Source organism: Geotrypetes seraphini, chromosome 1 (assembly GCF_902459505.1).
Source record: "Geotrypetes seraphini chromosome 1, aGeoSer1.1, whole genome shotgun sequence".
In the NCBI taxonomy this organism is placed as follows: domain Eukaryota; kingdom Metazoa; phylum Chordata; class Amphibia; order Gymnophiona; family Dermophiidae; genus Geotrypetes; species Geotrypetes seraphini.
The window spans coordinates 147132345-147150517 of NC_047084.1; the positions used below are offsets into that span (position 1 = coordinate 147132345).

At 43.2% G+C, this 18173-nt stretch overlaps 1 protein-coding gene across 4 annotated transcripts in view; it reads right to left on the bottom strand.

Annotated features, from left to right (window-relative positions):
* MGAT4D (MGAT4 family member D) overlaps nucleotides 1-18173 on the bottom strand; it is a 263615-nt gene that overhangs the window by 69984 nt on the left and 175458 nt on the right. For all 4 annotated transcript variants that reach the window (XM_033939678.1, XM_033939670.1, XM_033939662.1 and 1 more), the window contains one exon: nucleotides 12781-12911. In XM_033939678.1, the coding sequence (XP_033795569.1) occupies nucleotides 12781-12911 (131 nt within the window). The remainder of the gene's footprint in view (nucleotides 1-12780; nucleotides 12912-18173) is intronic.

The window sequence follows — 18173 nt, forward strand, 5'->3', positions numbered from 1 at the left end:
CCTTTTTTCTGTCTATACATAACTGCTACAGAAAGGAAATTTTTGTCTTTTTGGTTTTCTGGAAAGCAAGCATAATTTCAAGGCTGTGCCAGGGTGGATGGTTTCAGGCAAGTCAAATATGTATGTGTTTGTTCTTTTGACCTTTATTTTTTGAAAACTGGTTTTGTGAAAAGCTGAATGAGTTTTGCCTTATACTATACCCTTTTGACCACTGAGGTCAAAATAAAGACCATTCTTGACTTTGAGAGATTCTGCTTGAGTGCTGTATTTGGATGGTTGAAGCCAATTCTTACCTTTGCTCCCAGGCTGAGGCGGTTACCTAGGGCCAAGTAGAAGACCTGAAGATATCCCTGGTGGTAGGGGGCATGCCAGAACATAGTTTTTGTCACTTTTTAACTCCGCTCTAAGGAGCGTTTGTGAAAATTTACAGAACAGGTATTCTTGTTGCTAGTATTTTCCCATGATGTAGAGGGGCAGGATGTTATAGGAAAGATTTCATGTTTCGGGGGTTTCCATTATAGGTGAAAATTCCTTCACAACTGTTGAATATTGTAAATAAGTACAACATATTGTGATATGCGAGGTAGGCCTGCTAGGACTGGCCCTAGTATTAGGCCTATGCCTGGAGCAGTTAGTGCCCATTCTGCTCAAGCTAAAAAACAGTTTCCCTTTTCGCCTGCTATTTTCCCTAAGGCCAGCAGAGGGAGCTTAGGGGTTGAGCTACAGACTTCCCCTCCCCCTCAACTTCCCAGGTCTTGTGACCGGAAATGCTTTGCACCTGGGAAGGTTGGGCGGGGTTGCAAGTTCCTTAATCTCAGGTCTGAGCAGTTGGAAAGGCAGAGGGAGAATTGGAGAGGTGGAGAACAGTCACAAGAAAAGTACTGGCAGCCTAGCTCAGGACTAAGAGCTCTGCAGGACCAATAAACCCCAGAATGCATGGAGATTGTTGAAGCTGGGACTGAGATGACTCCTGACCTCTCTGAAGTTCCACAAGCCATGGAATTGAAGCTGGAACCGAGTGCAGAGGTCCAGCTGGAAAGTCAACCCATGGAAGTGTGTTTCTCCAAGTCAAGTAAGGAAACTGCCTAAAGGGGATTTCCAAGACTAATGTTTTGTGTGAACTGTTTTGGTTTATTTTTCTTTTGAAACTGTGTTTTGCCCTGCTGAAGCTGAAGCAGAGAAGCACAGAAGTGTGAGGACTGTAAAACTGACATTTGATAATCTTTTGGTGTTACACTTTATCCAGCCAGTGTGGTGGGGGATTTAGCCCCACGTTTTGAGGTGGGATAGAGGGCTCTATTTTGTAGCAATTTTACAACACGTGGAGCACACCACCTGGTTAGCATTTTCAATTGCTGAAGGAGTGCAGTGCTGTGTCACTGACAGTAGTCCAAGTTTACTATCAAAGGGAAGAGACTGTTTTCTTTTTGTTAGTTTTTCTTTTTGAAAGAACTTTGAAGCTGAAGCTCATTGATAAATACAGAGCCCTTTTGCTATTTGAATTTGAAACTTTAAACTAAGGATCATTAATGAATACAGGACACTTTTCATGTGGATTGAAAGACTGTATTGATATGATATTGAAATTGAGTTTTGTTTTTTTGAAAAGACTGGATTGCTTGGTGAAGAGTCCTGACAAATTATTTATGTTTTTGATTTCACTGTTTTGGCAACTCAAATAAATCCAGTCCTGGTTTTCATGAACAACTTACCTGACCCCCGCAGTCCTGGACACATTGCCCTGAGCGTGCGGGTTACAATATACAGTACTCCCCCGCGAATTTGCGGTTCAGAGTTCGTGCCCCCAGTCATTCATAGTTTTTTCCTCTGCAAATCTTTAATGACTTTTATTCTTACAACACACACAAGTGGAAGAAGGCCCTCCTTAGAAGACCCCCTCCTTAAATCATTTGACCCGATGTGACCCGAAACAAAGCTCAGCATGTCCTTAGTCTGCTAACGATATTGAGCTTCAGTGCACAAAGCTTCTGAAGGGAGCAGCTCATCTCCACCACTGCACATTCTCTGACTCACGCCTCTTTTCACAGTGGCATCAGGTTTGAGCCTATCGCCTTCCCTTAGTCACGTGATCAGAATTAGGAAGTGTTTGATGGCTGGGCACTGAGAGCAGGAAGCACCATGGTACTGGAGCCCTAGTAAGTGTGACTGGAGGTCTTTCCTCTCTCTTCCCTCCCTGGTAATTGCCCTTGGCTCTGGGGCTGTAGGAGAGCAGTCTTCTAGTGCTTGGGAGGAATTTCTGCTGTTCCTATTGTGCCTAGGAGAAGAGCAACAACCCCCAGCTCTCCCTGCAAGGCCACACTTAAGGAATAACGTTGCTGAAAATATTATCATCAAAGACGCCGGCAGAGGAAATCAGAGCATGGGAAGGCCGCGAAACAGCATCTTTAGTGTGATGCGGCTGCTGCTGGAGCCAGTAGGTTTGACGGTTGTCTCGCGGTGGGAGGGTCAGTGGGGTCGGCTGCACGGCGGCGATAGTGGCGGGGGGGGGGAAGGGTTCTACTGCACAGGGGGATGGCTGGCAGGCAGGTACAAAGATCCACTGCAAATCATTTTGTAACTGCAATGCAATATGGCAGACTTCTGTTTTAGGACATTTTACAAATATGTGAAGAGGGACAGGGGAGCAGGGAAGAGGTGCTGCTGGTGGGGGGGGGATGAGAGTTCTACTGCATAGGGGGATGGCAGGCAGGCAGGCAAGCTGGCTTCGGAGGGTGGGGGTGGGACAAAGTCTGGAAGGCAGTGAGGGGGAGCAGGGAAGAGGTGCTGCTGCACCAGGGGAGCAGGGAAGAGGGGCAGGGGGAGTACCTAAGAGGTGCTGCTGGATAGGGGGAACAGGGAAGAGGGACCGGGGGAGCAGAGAAGAGGTGCTGCTGGACCGGCGGAGCAGGCAAGAGGGACAGGGGGAGCACGGAAGAGGTGCTGCTGCACAGGGAAGTGGGTTGGGGGAGGGAAATGATGCTGCTGCTGCACAGGAAAATTGAGGGGGAGGGTATGCTTCTGCTGCTACTGCACAGGGAAGTGGAGTGGGGAGGGAAATGCTGGTGGTGAGAAAAGGGGGCTGGGGCTGAAAGGGAAAAGATGGGAGTAGGGGGCTGGGGGGGTAAAAATGGGTTTGGAGCTGGAGCTGGGGCTGAAAATAGGGGACATGTGAGAGAAGGAGGCTTTACTAGCACCCGTTAATGTAACGGGCTTAAACACTAGTAAAAGAATAAAGTTATTATTATTTTTCTTCCATAGCATCGGGAATGAGCTGAGTTCTGTCATAAATTTTTCATTTTGCTATTTAAGTGTTCTTAGATTGTCCTCATATTCCTTCATTTCTTGAGCTTGCTTCCGTCTGGTTCTGAGCTTCAGCCAGCTGAACGTGGAGATTCCTTCTCTCTCCTCATTTTCTTACACATCTGGTTACTTGTTCTAAATCTCCCTTTTGCTTTGTGCCAACTATACATGCTTCAGCTCTGCTAATCAATTTTTCTGAAATTTAACATGTTCTTTTTAGTTTAATTAACTATACATACATCAAACTTGTCTCATATCTAATCAAATCTTCGATTTATATACTGGGTCATCTCCCAGCGGAGCTCAACTCAGTTTACAAATAATTAAAGACCAGCAAAAAAAAAAAAGCGAACAAGAGCATAAGAGAAAATAAATGTTGTAGAGCAATCAATTCGTTGAATCTTTAGGTAAACTGTTCAAATAAAGTTTTTAGGACTTTACGAAATTGTTGCAACTGATCTATCAATCTGACAGTCAGGAAGCCCATTCCATATTTCTACCAGTTTATAAGCGAAAGATTGAGTGAGTTTCCTGGGCCGATTTAATTCCTCTGAAGGAAGGGAACAGTAGTTTATATCTCTGTGTATTCCTTGAATGGCAAGATCTAAGAGTATTAGATCAACAAGTGTGGAAGGACAATATAATATTGAATACAACTCCCTTCTATTCAAAAACACACTCCAAAGGAGAAGAGGATAGAGTGGAAATAAATACCAAATTGGTCTTAGCCAGACCAATGTGAAGGAATATAAAGGAAAAAGCCTCAGAGCCCCCCCCCCCCCTCCCTACACACACACACAAACATCTTCTCAAGTGGAACAAATGTGGGAAAATTCTCCGGGGATAAATCTTATCATAGGCATAAAAAAAACCTTTCACATCGGGAGATGTTATAAGCCTTAAGCAACGCAGGGAAAACACAGATTAAATACTTAAAGCATTCTAAGCTGCTTGTTGTCTTCATTCAAAGATTTACGTTTTTGTTTGGGGTTTTTTTTTTATTTTCTTGCTGATACAAATTTTGAGTTGGGTTTTCACATTATCCACAGGAGCCAGCACATCCTGAAGCAGCCGTTTCTGGCGAAACGCTGGGCACCGCATCGATGTGACACTTGCTCCACGTACCTACCATTGTACCATTGCTGACATCTTTTCGCCAGCCCGCTCAGGAGAGGAGTGCAATCACCGCTCCGCCTCTCCCACGACCTAACAGGGAGAAAAGATTTAATCTCCTCTCCCGGCTGGTCACGGGGAGGAGGTCGAGCTGGCTCGACCGACCTGCATGCCGGTCCGATGTAGTCCCTCCGTTGTGGCGTGGGCTTGCTCCCGCCTTCATCTGCCCTCAGCACGCCGTTGTTGCAGCTTGAATTCAACGGAGCTGGTCCTATGCTGGTTCGGGAGGAGGCGAAGCAGTGCTCCCACACTCCTCTCCGCTAGTGGCTGGACATGAACACAAGGAGCCGAAAGCCAGAACTCTCCCATCCACCACGAAAAGAAACAGGACCCAATTCTTCAACTCTTAACCGCCACCATAGAACCATTCAGGCATCAGGCAACGGCTCCCTCTGCTGCCAGATCGGAGCAACTGTCAAACTGGAAATCGGTAGGTGAGCTCAAAAGAAGCAAACACCAATGAGACTGGAAGTCCCAAATGAAAACAGCAGAGACAGAACAAAAAACCAACAAAAAAGAAATTTAAAAGAAAAATCAACAAAGGCAAAATAAAACAAAAACAAAAGCAGGACAAGGGACACAGCACAGAAGATGACCTAACTGGCCGTCATCTTGTTGGAATATTCATTTCTATCTCTATCTCTACCTCTGTCTTTATATTTTTATCTTTACTTTTCATAAATTGTTTCTTCAGGTACTTTAGTTAGATTGTGAGCCTTTGGGACAGTTAGGGAATTTCCAAGTACCTATCTTATTTATTTTTATTTATTGTATCTTTTAATGCATCATTTTTGTAAACCGCTTAGAAACCTTACAGTTATTAGCAGTATATAAGAATTAAATTAAATTAAAATTAAATAAAAAATTGTGTGGGATAAGTATATACATGTTCTCTTTTCTTCATGATTATTTGAATGAAGACAACATTTGTTCCACTTGAGAAGATATTTGTTCCACTGTGTGGGGCAGGGGGGGGCTCTGAGGCTTTTTCCTTTATATTCCTTCACATTGGTTTGGCTAAGATATTTGTGAAGCCCTTGCAGTGACAGGGAATTTGGTATTTATTTCCACTCTATCCTCTTCTCCTTTGAAGTGCATTTTTGAGTAGAAGGGAGCTGTATTCAAGATCTAAGGGTATTCCAGTATAAAGGGACCAAAGGACCAAATATTCCATAGAGAAGCTTAAAAATGACACAGGTGCATTTAAACTGGATCATAAAATGGATTGGGAGCCAATGAAGCTTTCTCAACAGAGGGGAGACATGATCATACTTTCTCTTCCCAAAGATGAGTTCAGCTGCCATATTCTGTATTAACTGAAGTCTTCTTAAACTACCCTGTTTGATACCTAAGTATACCGAATCCCAATAATCCAACTGGGCAAGTTGAGTAGTGGCTCGTGGCCAGCAGGGGGTGCTGTTTATGGGACGATAATGGAATGGATGTCGGAGCATGATAGTGCAGTATTTTTGTGAAGTTTTTCTACAAAAGCGCCAGTTTTTCATATGATTCTGGGTAATTCTAGTTAGAGACAATTCTGTGTCAGTTAAGGACCACGCCCAAATAGAAGCGTACGGAAAAACAGGTGAATAAAAATTTAAATATAATGTAGCTAAGGCCAGAGAAAAACACACTAAGGATTAATATAAAGGAAAGCTTAATAATATCTGTTTATGTACTTTGCTGTTGAGCCAAATCATGGTGGAAATCATGATTACATAGAATCCATTTTGGGCCAGTGAATAGTATTCTGTCTTCTTTGTCCTCTCTGAGTTTTCCCGCTCCCAGCAGCGTGGTGTTAAGTAATACCACATGTACTGTAGACTGGCTAGGAAGATCACGTGTCCTAAACTAAGAGATAAAATGCATTAAGTATGAATGTGTGTAAGGGGCCCCGAATGAACGAAGGAATGATTGATATATGAGAGATATATGAAAGAATGGTGTGTACTTAATTTCTAATATTTTATATATTTTAAACCTGAAGAAATACTAAGGAAAATCCTAAGGTAACATCTGGAAGTAGTTAAGTTAGAATCTGAGATGCTGTATCAGTCTCCAGCATAGGAAGGATGGCATTGGAAGCCCACGCCTAGCACTGTGTCAGTGTAACATGAAGCTGTCCATTCAGGGAGAGGGAGGGGGACCTACACCCCCCTCCTCTCCAGACTAAGGTTTCTGTGTAAGGCCATGCAATTTGAATCTGTCAGCTTAGGAAGAGAGTTTTTCAGTACCCTGTTAATAATTGTAGAATTCTTTTGCATAATGTTATAATGTTAATTCAGAAATCAAAAGTAATTTTCTGAAACTTTGTCTAACTTGGAAACATGGAGGGATTTATTTTCCTTTGTCAAAACTTTTAAGACCACCTCTTTGGTGAATGGTTATTCGTTGTTATACTGATGATGTCACTGAGCCAAAAGTTATATAATAGAATGACCAGAGATAGGGGTTCGAGACCGTTAGGAGAAGGCCAGCATTTTGGCCACCATAACGATCTCCCATTAGTGCAACGTTAGCAATAATGCTGACGCTTTTGAGCTCATAATGGAAAAATAGAAACAATAATTCAATAAATCTTGGTTATAATTTTTAAAACCTTGTGCTGGTGTCATTTTGCATGTATAATTATTTTCAGACCTGAAGCTTTCACAAATGGCGTCAATGACCCTTGCTCAAAGTACAATAGACTGTACCAGCACTGAAAAATGATCTTGATGAAATAATGATCTAACTTTCCTTAACATACGTAAACTAAAAAAACACTTTTTTTTTTTTTTACCAAAGAGTTGATCTGTTCATGAAATGTGAGTGATGAGTCTAGGACAGGGGTAGGCAATTCCAGTCCTCAAGAGCCACAGCCAGGTCAGGTTTTCAGGATATCCACCATGAATATGTGTGAGATGCATCTGTATGCAGTGCCTCCTTGAGATGCAAATCTATCTCATGCATATTTATTGTGGATATCCTGAAAACCTGACCTGCCTGTGGCTCTCAAGGACCGGAAATGCCTACCCCTGGTCTAGGACAATACCCAACACTCTGGAAGAAAAATCTATCTGTAACGAATTACCTGTTTTTAGTGTGACAGAGACAGGAAGATTTTCCAATTTTAGCCCCACCCAAAGTAACTTAGTTTTGGCAGCGTTCAGTTTCATTTGGATGGAAAGTACCCACATTTGAAGTTTAGAAATGCAACAGTCTTTGCTTGAGACCAAGTTGTTAAGATTACAATCAATTTCCAGTAAAATGAGGATATTGTCTGCGTAGGTAAATATAGTCTCTACAGATGTGAGACAAAAGTTTTTCAATAAGGTCATATATTAAACAGTATCGGCGACAAGGGGGAACCCTGTGGTACTCCACAGCTCAGCTTCCATGAAGAGGACGTCACACCCTCCAAATATACCTCATAAGATTGTAATGATAAGAATTTACTAAACCAGTTTATAACTGTTTGATTTAAACTAGTATCTGATAACATATGGTGCTAGGTTGTTATCACATGGTTGATGTCATTTGCAACAGACCCACATGTGAATAGTTTTGGTTTGATCTGTTCATACTCTCAGTGGTTTTTAGAGTCTAAATAATCCTGGAATAATGACCATGTTTGAGATGTTTGAGACATCTAAGAAGAAACATTTTCTTGAGAGACCTAGCTTTTTAATTTCATGTGACTTCACTACCAGCTTTAAACCTAGCTGTATTGTCGGTTCCCTGACGCAGCAACGAAACGTGCACGTCGGAACCAGTCACTATTCAAAGTTAAGTCATTGTTTATAATTCATAGAATTCATGAAAGCATTTATATTTCCAGCATAGCCTTTTGGCTAGCGCATTATTAATAGGAATTTCAAATTAAAAATCTTTTCTGAACACTGCAATGATTGGTAGGTGAGGCCGAGTAATCAGTCTTCATGTCTCTGAGCAGAGTTCTAAACAAAAAATAAGTTTACTGAGTGTATTGATAAATGCGGTGACTTTATTTTGATCTATTAATCTCTTTAGTCACTCGACAGTAACCTTGATTTGAAAGAGTTACCCCTGTATATCTTTTTTGACTTAGTCTGCAAGCTAAACTAGAGCTGTGGGGGGGGGTTGGGAAACCTGCAAATCTGCTCTCCCGCTCCCTCTAGGAGCCAAAGAAGGAAAGTCAGCAAAATTGAGCTGTTTGTGGAGTGTCTACTCTTGAGCTGTGCACTGCTCTGGGGACACGTCTAGCAGGCATAGGCTGAATACCACAAGATTCTGTATGAATGTAAGGAAGTTCTTCACTCAAAGAGTGGTAGAAAACTGGAATACTCTTTTGGAGTCTGTCGTAGGGGAAAACAGGGATTCAGTTAGACAAGTTCCTGCTCAACCAGAACGTATGCAGGTAGGGCTAATCTCAGTTAGGGTGCTGGTCTTTGACCAAGGGCCGCAGTGTAAGCGGACTGCTGGGCACGATGGACCACTGGTCTGACCCAACAGCAGCAATTCTTATGTTCTTATGCTAGACTCTAAGTAGCTTGGTATTGTTAAGTTCTTAAGTACAGTAGAATCCCGATTAGCCGGGACTCAAACAACCAGCACTCTCACCCAACCGGCAAAAAAAAAAAAAAATTGTCCTCCCTCCAGGCTCTGAAGCAGCAGCAGCAGCAGTCCTGATGCGACAATCCTCCTCCATCCCTCCCTCCAGCCCCCGAAGCGGCAGCGGTCCTGACTGCCCACCCCCTCCTTACAGCCCCCGAAACAGCAGCGGTTCTGACCCGCCAAACCTCCCTCAGTTACACGAAGAAGCAACTGCGGCGGTGGTAGTCCTGACCCACCAATCTCCCTCGTTCCTTTCCTTCAGCCCCAAAGCCAGCAGTGGCAGCGGTCCTGACCTACGAACTCCCCTTCCTCCCTTACCTGAAGCAGCAGGAGTCCTGACCTGCCAATCCTCCCTCACCTTACGGAAGCAACAGCAGGCGGTTAGCACAGGCAAGTACTGTAAATAGGCTGTTCACGGCCAGCCCCAGCAGAGCATTTCCTTTGCCACGTCACTAATGACACAGAAGAGGATGGCCCTACAAGGGCTGGCTGCGAGCAGTCTGTTTACAGCGCTGCCTCTGCAGACTGGATACCGCTGCTGTTTCGCGGGAGGGGGGTTAGCAGGTCAGGACTGCTTCAGGTAAGTGAGGGGGTCCAGGAGGACAGACCCGCATGGAGGGAGGGCAGACCTGGGTCCAGCAGTGTGAAGGACAAGGGAGGGGAGATGGATGCTGAGGGGGAAGGAGTGAAAATGCAAGGGAGGGGAGATGGATGCTGAAGGGGGGGAGTGAAAGTGAAAGTGACCCAGACCAGAAAGGAGGGTGGGAAGGAACAAATGCTGGACCTACAAGTGGGAGTGGGAAGCAACCAGAAACTACAGTTATCTGGCATCAACCAATCTCCATGGGTGCCGGATAACAGAGCTTACTGTATAATATTATCTTCCACAAAGTATGAGGAATACACTCCTGGCTATTCCTACCTCTGGGATATGCTGGTAGAATGTGGACTTTGCAGAAAGGGAAGATTCCTTGACAGCAACTGAATTGTAAGTCCAGTCTGATAATGTTATTAGGCTACAGATCCAATTAGTTTATGCTATCTGGAATCCTCTGGGAGAGTCAAAATATCTTCATTTGGATTCCTTTTCCATTTTTTGAGGGAGGTTATCGGTCTATTTGGGGCATGGGCAGAGATCACCACAGATCACTGGGTGCTGGAAATTATATGGGAGAGGTACAAGCTTGAGTTCGTTCATCCCCTCATGGACCATTTTGTAGACTCTGTGGCGGCTAAGTCAGAAAAGTGGTCAAAGTCAGAGCCATAGAGCCTATTCCAGAAGACGACTCGGGCTCCAGCAGATACTCGATATACTTCACTGTGTCCAAGAGAGGCTCTGAAGACTGGAGGCCAATATTTTCTTCGCTGTTTGTGTTCTTGACTACCAGCCCTGTATAAGAATTAGTGCATAAGGCTGAGGGGTTGTGTATCCGGAGGGGATATTTTGAGGGACTCCTCTTCCCTTATGTTTGCATGGAGAAGAGGTGATTGAAGCTACACAGTAGCCTGTGCCCCACATTAGCTCTAAGGAGCAGTGGTAGAAGGCAGGCATTGAGAACAGTGATTGCTTTACTTGGCGAAGAGAACTGTGTCTAATCAATGGTAGTCCAGGTATCTTGCAGGGCTGTGACCTACTTGCCAGCCTAAAGCACTGAATTGGAGTTTGGACTTTATGGGGGTTTTTTCTTTGATGAATTGTTTGCTGGGCCTACTTGGGAGCAAGGCAGTCCTATCCCACTCCGGGATGGGATACAAACGAGCCAAGGCACGCACTAACCGAAATGGCACCTCTGGCGTATTCCACTGCGCCAGTACAATATCCCGAACATCCTGATGCATAGGAAAAGAGTGGGAAACAGTACGTATCCCTCTAAGAGGGTTCCCCACACGCGGGGTCTCCAGTGGTGCTCCTTCAAAACGAAGCACTGAGAGACCTGCTGAATCAGGTCTGGTAGCTCATCCCTCTGAAAAAGGCGCATCACGGATGCCTCATCACCGGAAGGCAGGAAACCCAACGCCCCACCACCAGTGGCCATCCCCTTGGGAGGATCCTGGAATTCCTAAAAAGGGTCCAGGTCCTCATCCAGACCAACACACTCCACTAACCACCAACCCGCAACCCAAGCCACCCGCAGGCGCTTGGACGAGGGAGGAGGAAGAGGGGACTCCAAAGGAGAAGAGGGAGGCAAAGCCACAGGGGGTGCGGGGATACACCCCTCCCAAAAAAAAAAACCCAGGCGCACGTGGGACCCCCAACCGCCTGAAAATAGGCTCCGCACAAAGAAAAAATTAAATCAGGGGAAAATCCCCCAGGGGTCCCATGGAACTCCCTGCCACAGCAGGGGACCCAGTTGAAACCTGCCCCTGTTTTTCCAATACAAGGGAAAGGTCACCTGAGGTTGCAGACAAAATGGAGAGGCCTGTTTGTTAAAATAACAAAGTTCCCACCAAAAATAGCCCCTCCAGTAGTGGCTGGGAAGCCTGATCGAACCCAGGCAAGCCGGCATCAGCTGTTAACAAAAATCAGCTGAGAGGGATCCCTCCAGGGGCGGTGGGGGAAGATAGGGCTTCCCCACTGCTCCCTGCCGACTCGCGAGGCACTAAGGCCGGGGAGCTCTGGACACCTGCAGCTGCTGTCGACGGAGCTCCACGACCGCACCGGCCCAAACAGCTGATTTCAGGCCGGCTATGAGTGCCTTGCATCTGGACCAAACTGTGTACCTCTTCCCCTGAGAAGTGCTCAATTGCTCCATACGTGACCTAGCTAGGATAAAAGTATCGGTTAGTCAAAAAATACAGTAATTTACAGCATAGTTAAAGGAAAAGCAACCCTTCAGACCGGCACTACATCTGGATTTTTTTTTATACAGAACAGACTCCACAGGCTCTCAAAGCAATATGCCTTGCTTGAATTAGGGGGCAAGGCTTACTGCTGAGGCTCCTCTAAAAAAATGTGGGGAGGTGGAAGAAATGGGGGGAGGGACCCAGCACAAGGCCCACTGGGTTTGACACCCTCGAGGTCGGAAGGACCCCCAAACAGGGCCTACCCAAGCTCAATCCGGCTAAAAATGGGGACTAGTAGCCCTATACAAATTCCAACAGCCCTACCAAGGGAGATGGGTACAGCTTACTCACACCTGCTGGAGACTGAAAGAAGACTGATAGAAATAGGGGAAGGTATCTCTTATGTACTATTCCACAGTTTTGTTTCAGTCTCCACCTACTGGTCATGATGAGATATATACCCACTTGTAAGATTAACCTCTACTGGTCTGGAGAGTGCTAAAGAAGTAGTAGTAAGTAGTATTAAAACAGGTCTAGCCTCAAACGTCCAATTTGTGCCCTGATGATTTAAAAAAATGTTTGATTAATGCAGAAAAATGCCCATATCATAAGCCTGCCCTACTTCTGACAAAACCATGCCTCCAACATGCCCCTTTCAGATTTAGATGCACTGCAAACATCCACCATAGAAAACTGTCTACAAAATATGTTTTAAAAATAGTAAATTGGAAGAGTTTGGTGAGAAAAAAGTCCATCTGCCCCTTTATGCTACTTTGTGGATGTTTTTTCTTTAAAAATAAGCCCCATAGTCTACAAGGGGGTAGCCAATAAATAAAAAAGAATTTAAGTATAGCATTAAATCACTCTTTTTGATACCCCATATATATGTTTTTATAATCCTGTATTTTCTGATAATGAAAAATTTAAGCAGAAAGTATATATACTTACATTATCTTTCTCTGGATTACATACTTTGACCCATACTAAATGATCAAGGAGCCAGTCTATAGGCTTATCTTTATAGAACATCAAAAAAAATTCTGCTAACAAAGGCAGATCTTTGGCTTTGAACAACTTTCCTAAAAAATGAAAGACAAGGAAGAAATATAAATCAATGAGCTTTTTCAGAGGATAGTAGGGTAAGAAAACATACATTGTTGGGAGGTAGGAGGAAGAAGGACACGAAGGGCCAGTGGTTCCCAACCCTGTCCTGGAGGACCACCAGGCCAATCAGGTTTTCAGGCTAACCCTAATGAATATGCAAGAGAGAGATTTGCATATAATGGAAGTCACAGGCATGCAAATCTTCTCCATGTATATTCATTAGGGCTACCCTGAAAACCCGATTGGCCTAGTGGTCCTCAAGGACAGGGTTGGGAACCACTGCTATAAACAATGCTAATTAGGCTTGATTGTAAATCAACCACTAGGGGCCATTTATAGAATCACGTTAGTGGCACCTAAGTGGACTTAGGCCTCGCTACACATCCTAGACATAGGCGCTGCTCCATTAGGCCAGATTTTCACTTGCCTAATTTGTTGGCACCTATGTGAGACACCTAATGACACCTAAATCAACCATGCCTATTCTCTACCCATTACCATGCCTACTTTTTAACATAGGCGTTAGGGGGCATTAGACATGAGGGCATCTCCACTTAGGCATCAATAGATGTCCTAAGAATTTGGCGTCAAATTCTTAAATTAATATTGGCCAATTTAAAAAATTAAGTTTGGTGTGGATCCCGAACTTAGAAATCCCTAGGCAGCTGCAATTAGTGCACCTAGTGGTGCCCAATAAAGACACCATTTATAGAATATGGTCCTAAGTACACAATGCTATCATCAGATATTTCTGGAAAACAATTACAATTTTTTAAATTATAAAAAATAATAAATCTAGAGAGCTTTTTAGATATGTGTTGGAATTCTCACTCTGCCAGTGTTACACTGGACTCGTCAATCTTATTTAAAAATAAATTATTAATAACAAAAGTTAAAGACATTCAAAATGAAAGCATAGAGATATAGTGGTTCAGCGCTCTTACCTTATTTTCTCCTATTTATTTATTTAAAAAATTTCTATACCGTTTACAACTAAACGGTTAACAAAGTATACATACGTAATCTTAAAACATCATAAAATAGAAATACAAAAAGATCTTAAAACTCATAGTGAGGAGGGGGAGGACCTGTGACTTTTATCTTTCGCTTTAGAAAATTTTAATGTATGATAACTTGCACGACAGTTGTGTTCTATATATGCCTGAGTATATTTTTGTTCATCATATTTCTTTATGTTATTACAATTGAGAATAATTCACCTGTTTAATTAAGAGCTAAAGTTAGTTCTGAAAGTCCTGTTTAAAATTGAGAATCATTTGGTATATGACTTTTGTTATAACGCTTTTGTATCTTCCTACAGACTAAATTATGTATGTGAACAATAGGACAATGTTTAAATGTTTGAATTGTTACCGGATGCATTTTTTCTTTTTCTCTTCTTAAAGGTCAAATTTTTGTTTCATTAATGATGTTAAGCCCATATGGTGAGATGCGTACATTATTTGGAAGCTGCTATGTCTCAGATTATCGGTGTTTTAGATTAGACTATTTGTGTAGTCTTTGCCCCATATCTTGTATGTTTGCTATTTGACTTTCAATAGAACTGGTTGGTGTCCTTGAGAATCTCTTCACAGCACGAGATCTACGCACTCACATGCCACACATTAGCATCTCAGCGTCTAAACTGATACCTGTTTGTACGAGCCTGTGACTTCGGTAAGTCCAGAGAAATGCAGGAATAGGTCACATGACCTGTGAAATAGCAATAATTATAGTATTTGATGCAATGATGTTTGCCAGCTAGACTTGCAAGCCTCATTCTTTTGATCTGTTTTATTTTCCTTGTGCCTACCACGATTTTGGTTTTGATTTGTTTTTGTTCCCTTTATTTTTTCCCTGGGGTATTCAGAGGGAAATGGCCCCAATGAAGACTAGGTGGCCTGTCGACAAATTAATACTGTTTGCTATGTCTTGGGATCTTTCACACCTGTTGAACTGTGTTTCAACAGCTGTGAATAGTTTTAACTTATGCCTGCATTACCTTGCAAAGAATTATATTTTTGTCCCACCAGATATCTGTTTCCTGGAAATGTGGCCGGAATTTGTTAAAACGATTGAGTTTATTTTGTCCAACTGACATGAAAATGCTGGATCTGTGTTTTAATTTTTTTCCAGTCCTACATTTTCAAGCCTCTCATGTGAGAGCCTTCCTTATCTCTCTTATGCCTGTGTGTGTCCTTGGGCCTGAGGCACTAAAGGAAAATCTTTCTTTCCTATCCCTGCCTACTGATGAGCACATTTATTTTCCTGGTCTGTTCTATTTTTACAAGTCTCCCATATGTTTTGAAAGTATCCCTCTATTGTATGTAAATGTGTGATGCACTTTTCTTCCTTGTTCTGCCTTTATTATCTGTACGCAGCTTTGAGATACAAGCATTCTCTCAGACTTTTCTCTACTTTCTGAGACTTAAGCCATAGTGATATATGAATACCCTAGAGCAATGGTCTCAAACTCAAACCCTTTGCAGGGCTACATTTTGGATTTGTAGGTACTTGGAGGGCCTCAGAAAAAATAGTTAATGTCTTATTAAAGAAATGAAAATTTTGCATGAGGGTAAAACTCTTTATATTTATAAATATTTCCTTTTGGCTAAGTCTTAATAATAATATTGTAATTTATAGCTAAAGAGACATATGATCAAGAAACTGTTTTATTTTACTTTTGTGATTATGATAAACACTAGTCATTAAGCCCGTTACATTAACAGGTGCTAGAATATATGTCTGTCTGTCTTTATGTCTCTCTCCCTCCCACTGTCTCTCTCTCTTCGTGGCCCCCCTTTCTCTGTCTTTCTGTCTCTCTTCCTGCCCCTGTGTCTTTCTTCCTTTCTTTCTGTCTCCTTCCCTCCTGCTGTCTGTCTGTCATTCTTTCCCTGCATTTCCCTGTGCAGCTGCAACAGCATTTTCCTCCCCCTCCACTTCCCTGTGCAGCAGCAGCGGTATTTCCCTTCCCCTCCAGATCCCTGTGCAGCAGTAGCAACATTTTCCCCCATCCCCCTTCCCTACTCTTACCACGATGTGGCCTGCTCCTTTTGGCCCCTCCCCCTTCCCTTCCCGCGATCTAGCCTGCTCCAAGGGCCCCCCCTTCCCTTAATGCGTTCCCCGCAGGCAGGCCTAGCTTCTCCCTGCACGTTACCTTTTTTTCCATTCTGTTGCCCTCCCTCATGTGGCTGCCTTCCTGGTCCCATTGAGCGGCTCATGGCTGGAGTGTTTTGTTGGCGCTTCCTTGCCCGCCTCGCGGTCTGGCTTGCTCCGGGCGAGTGTCGCAGCAGCTCCTCTCGATCCCCGCCAGCGTCATAAGCCTTCTCCGACGATGGTGCAGCTTATAATAGGAGCCAACACTGTGATCTTGTGGAGAGCAGGGAGTCCAGCGCTGGTGGCCAGTCCTGCTGGCGAGTGTAGGTAGGTGCTGGGAAGCAGTAAGGCTGGGGACTCGTGCATGCACACTCCTGTGGCCACGGACCTACATCTCACAGATCAGGGAAAATGGAACACGCAAGTAGGAGTGCACATGCGCGGCTAGGGTTTTATTATATAGGATACCGAGGGCCTCAAAATAGTACCTGATGGGCCACATATGGCCCCCAGGCCACGAGTTTGAGACCACTGCCCTAGAGGAAAGGAGGGACAGGGGAGATATGATTCAGACGTTCAAATACTTGAAGGGTATTAACGTAGAACAAAATCTTTTCCAGAGAAAGGAAAATGGTAAAACCAGAGGACATAATTTGAGGTTGAGGGGTGGTAGATTCAAGAGCAATGTTAGGAAATTCTACTTTACGGAGAGGGTGGTGGATGCCTGGAATGCGCTCCCGACAGAGGTGGTGGAGAGTAAAACTGTGACTGAAGCATGGGATGAACACAGAGGATCTAGAATCAGAAAATAATATTAAATATTGAACTAAGGCCAGTACTGGGCAGACTTGCATGGTCTGTGTCTGTATGTGGCTGTTTGGGGGAGGATGGGTTGGAGAGGGCTTCAATGGCTGGGAGGGTTTAGATGGGATAGAGTAGGTTTTAATGGAGATTTTGGCAGTTGGAACCCAAGCACAGTACCAGGTAGAGCTTTGGATTCTTGCCCAGAAATAGCTAAGAAGAAAAAATTTAAATTGAATCAGGTTGGGCAGACTGGATGGACCATTCGGGTCTTTATCTGCCGTTATCTACTATGTTACTATGTGATTATACATAAATTTGATTATGTGATAGTTTCTTCTGTTGCATGTATACTGTTTCCTATCTTAAGGATAGTTTAGGAGAGAAGAATTATTGATGGGTTATTATCCTTAAATAAATAACTGAATAAATACCTAGGAGCGTTTCCTGAAACAAGTGAGTTTAAAGACAGAGAGAAGAAATGTATTAGTGAAAAATGTGATTTATAGCAAGACACTAGTCCAATATTAACGTACAAGTCAGTCTGAAGGTATGTGAGAACAGGAGACAAGATTTGTAACGCAATAAGAATTTATGTATACAAATTAACAATGAACTTTATTGGGATGCCGTTAGAGCCCGTATAAACATGTAAACGCCATAATTGGCTAGAGTATGGCAAATATGAATGTGATCACTGCCAATGTATTCAAGAGTTTTGTATTGAAGCATTAACTACATGAATTTAATTTTTCATACTAACCAAGATGGTAGTATGCTAGCCAAGAATTTGCTATGTAACTGTGAGGCACATATTCAAATATGATGATAATGGCTATGATGAATTAATTTTGCTGTTCACACTCTTGCTCTTTGGTAGAATCATCTTTTTAACATTTGTTGAGGACTTCCATTTACAGAGTATCCAGAGGAGGAATGAGTTCTCCTACATAGAGAAGACTGAGCTGCAAAGAAAGAGACTTAACAACTGCGTAACATGGATTGGCACAACGCACCAGGACTTTTCTTCATTTGCCACCACAAAAGAACTGATTGCCTGATTTACTGTTGCCATGGGGTCTTCGGCCTACAATGAATTTCAATAGACTGGACTTTGACTTTTTAGTTTAGTTTGTTTTGTTTTCTTCACAACTATTGATTTAGATTCTTTTATGGACTTTTGAAGTACCGATTTACTTATTTATGTGTATAGCTCAGTATGTGCTTTATCGGAATAGTGCTAGACCTATTGAAAGCAATATGTGTTTGTTAGGTGTACTGTTTAGAATGCCTGTATGTTTTTTCCATCCTGTTTTTTAAAATCTTGAACTGTATCCTAC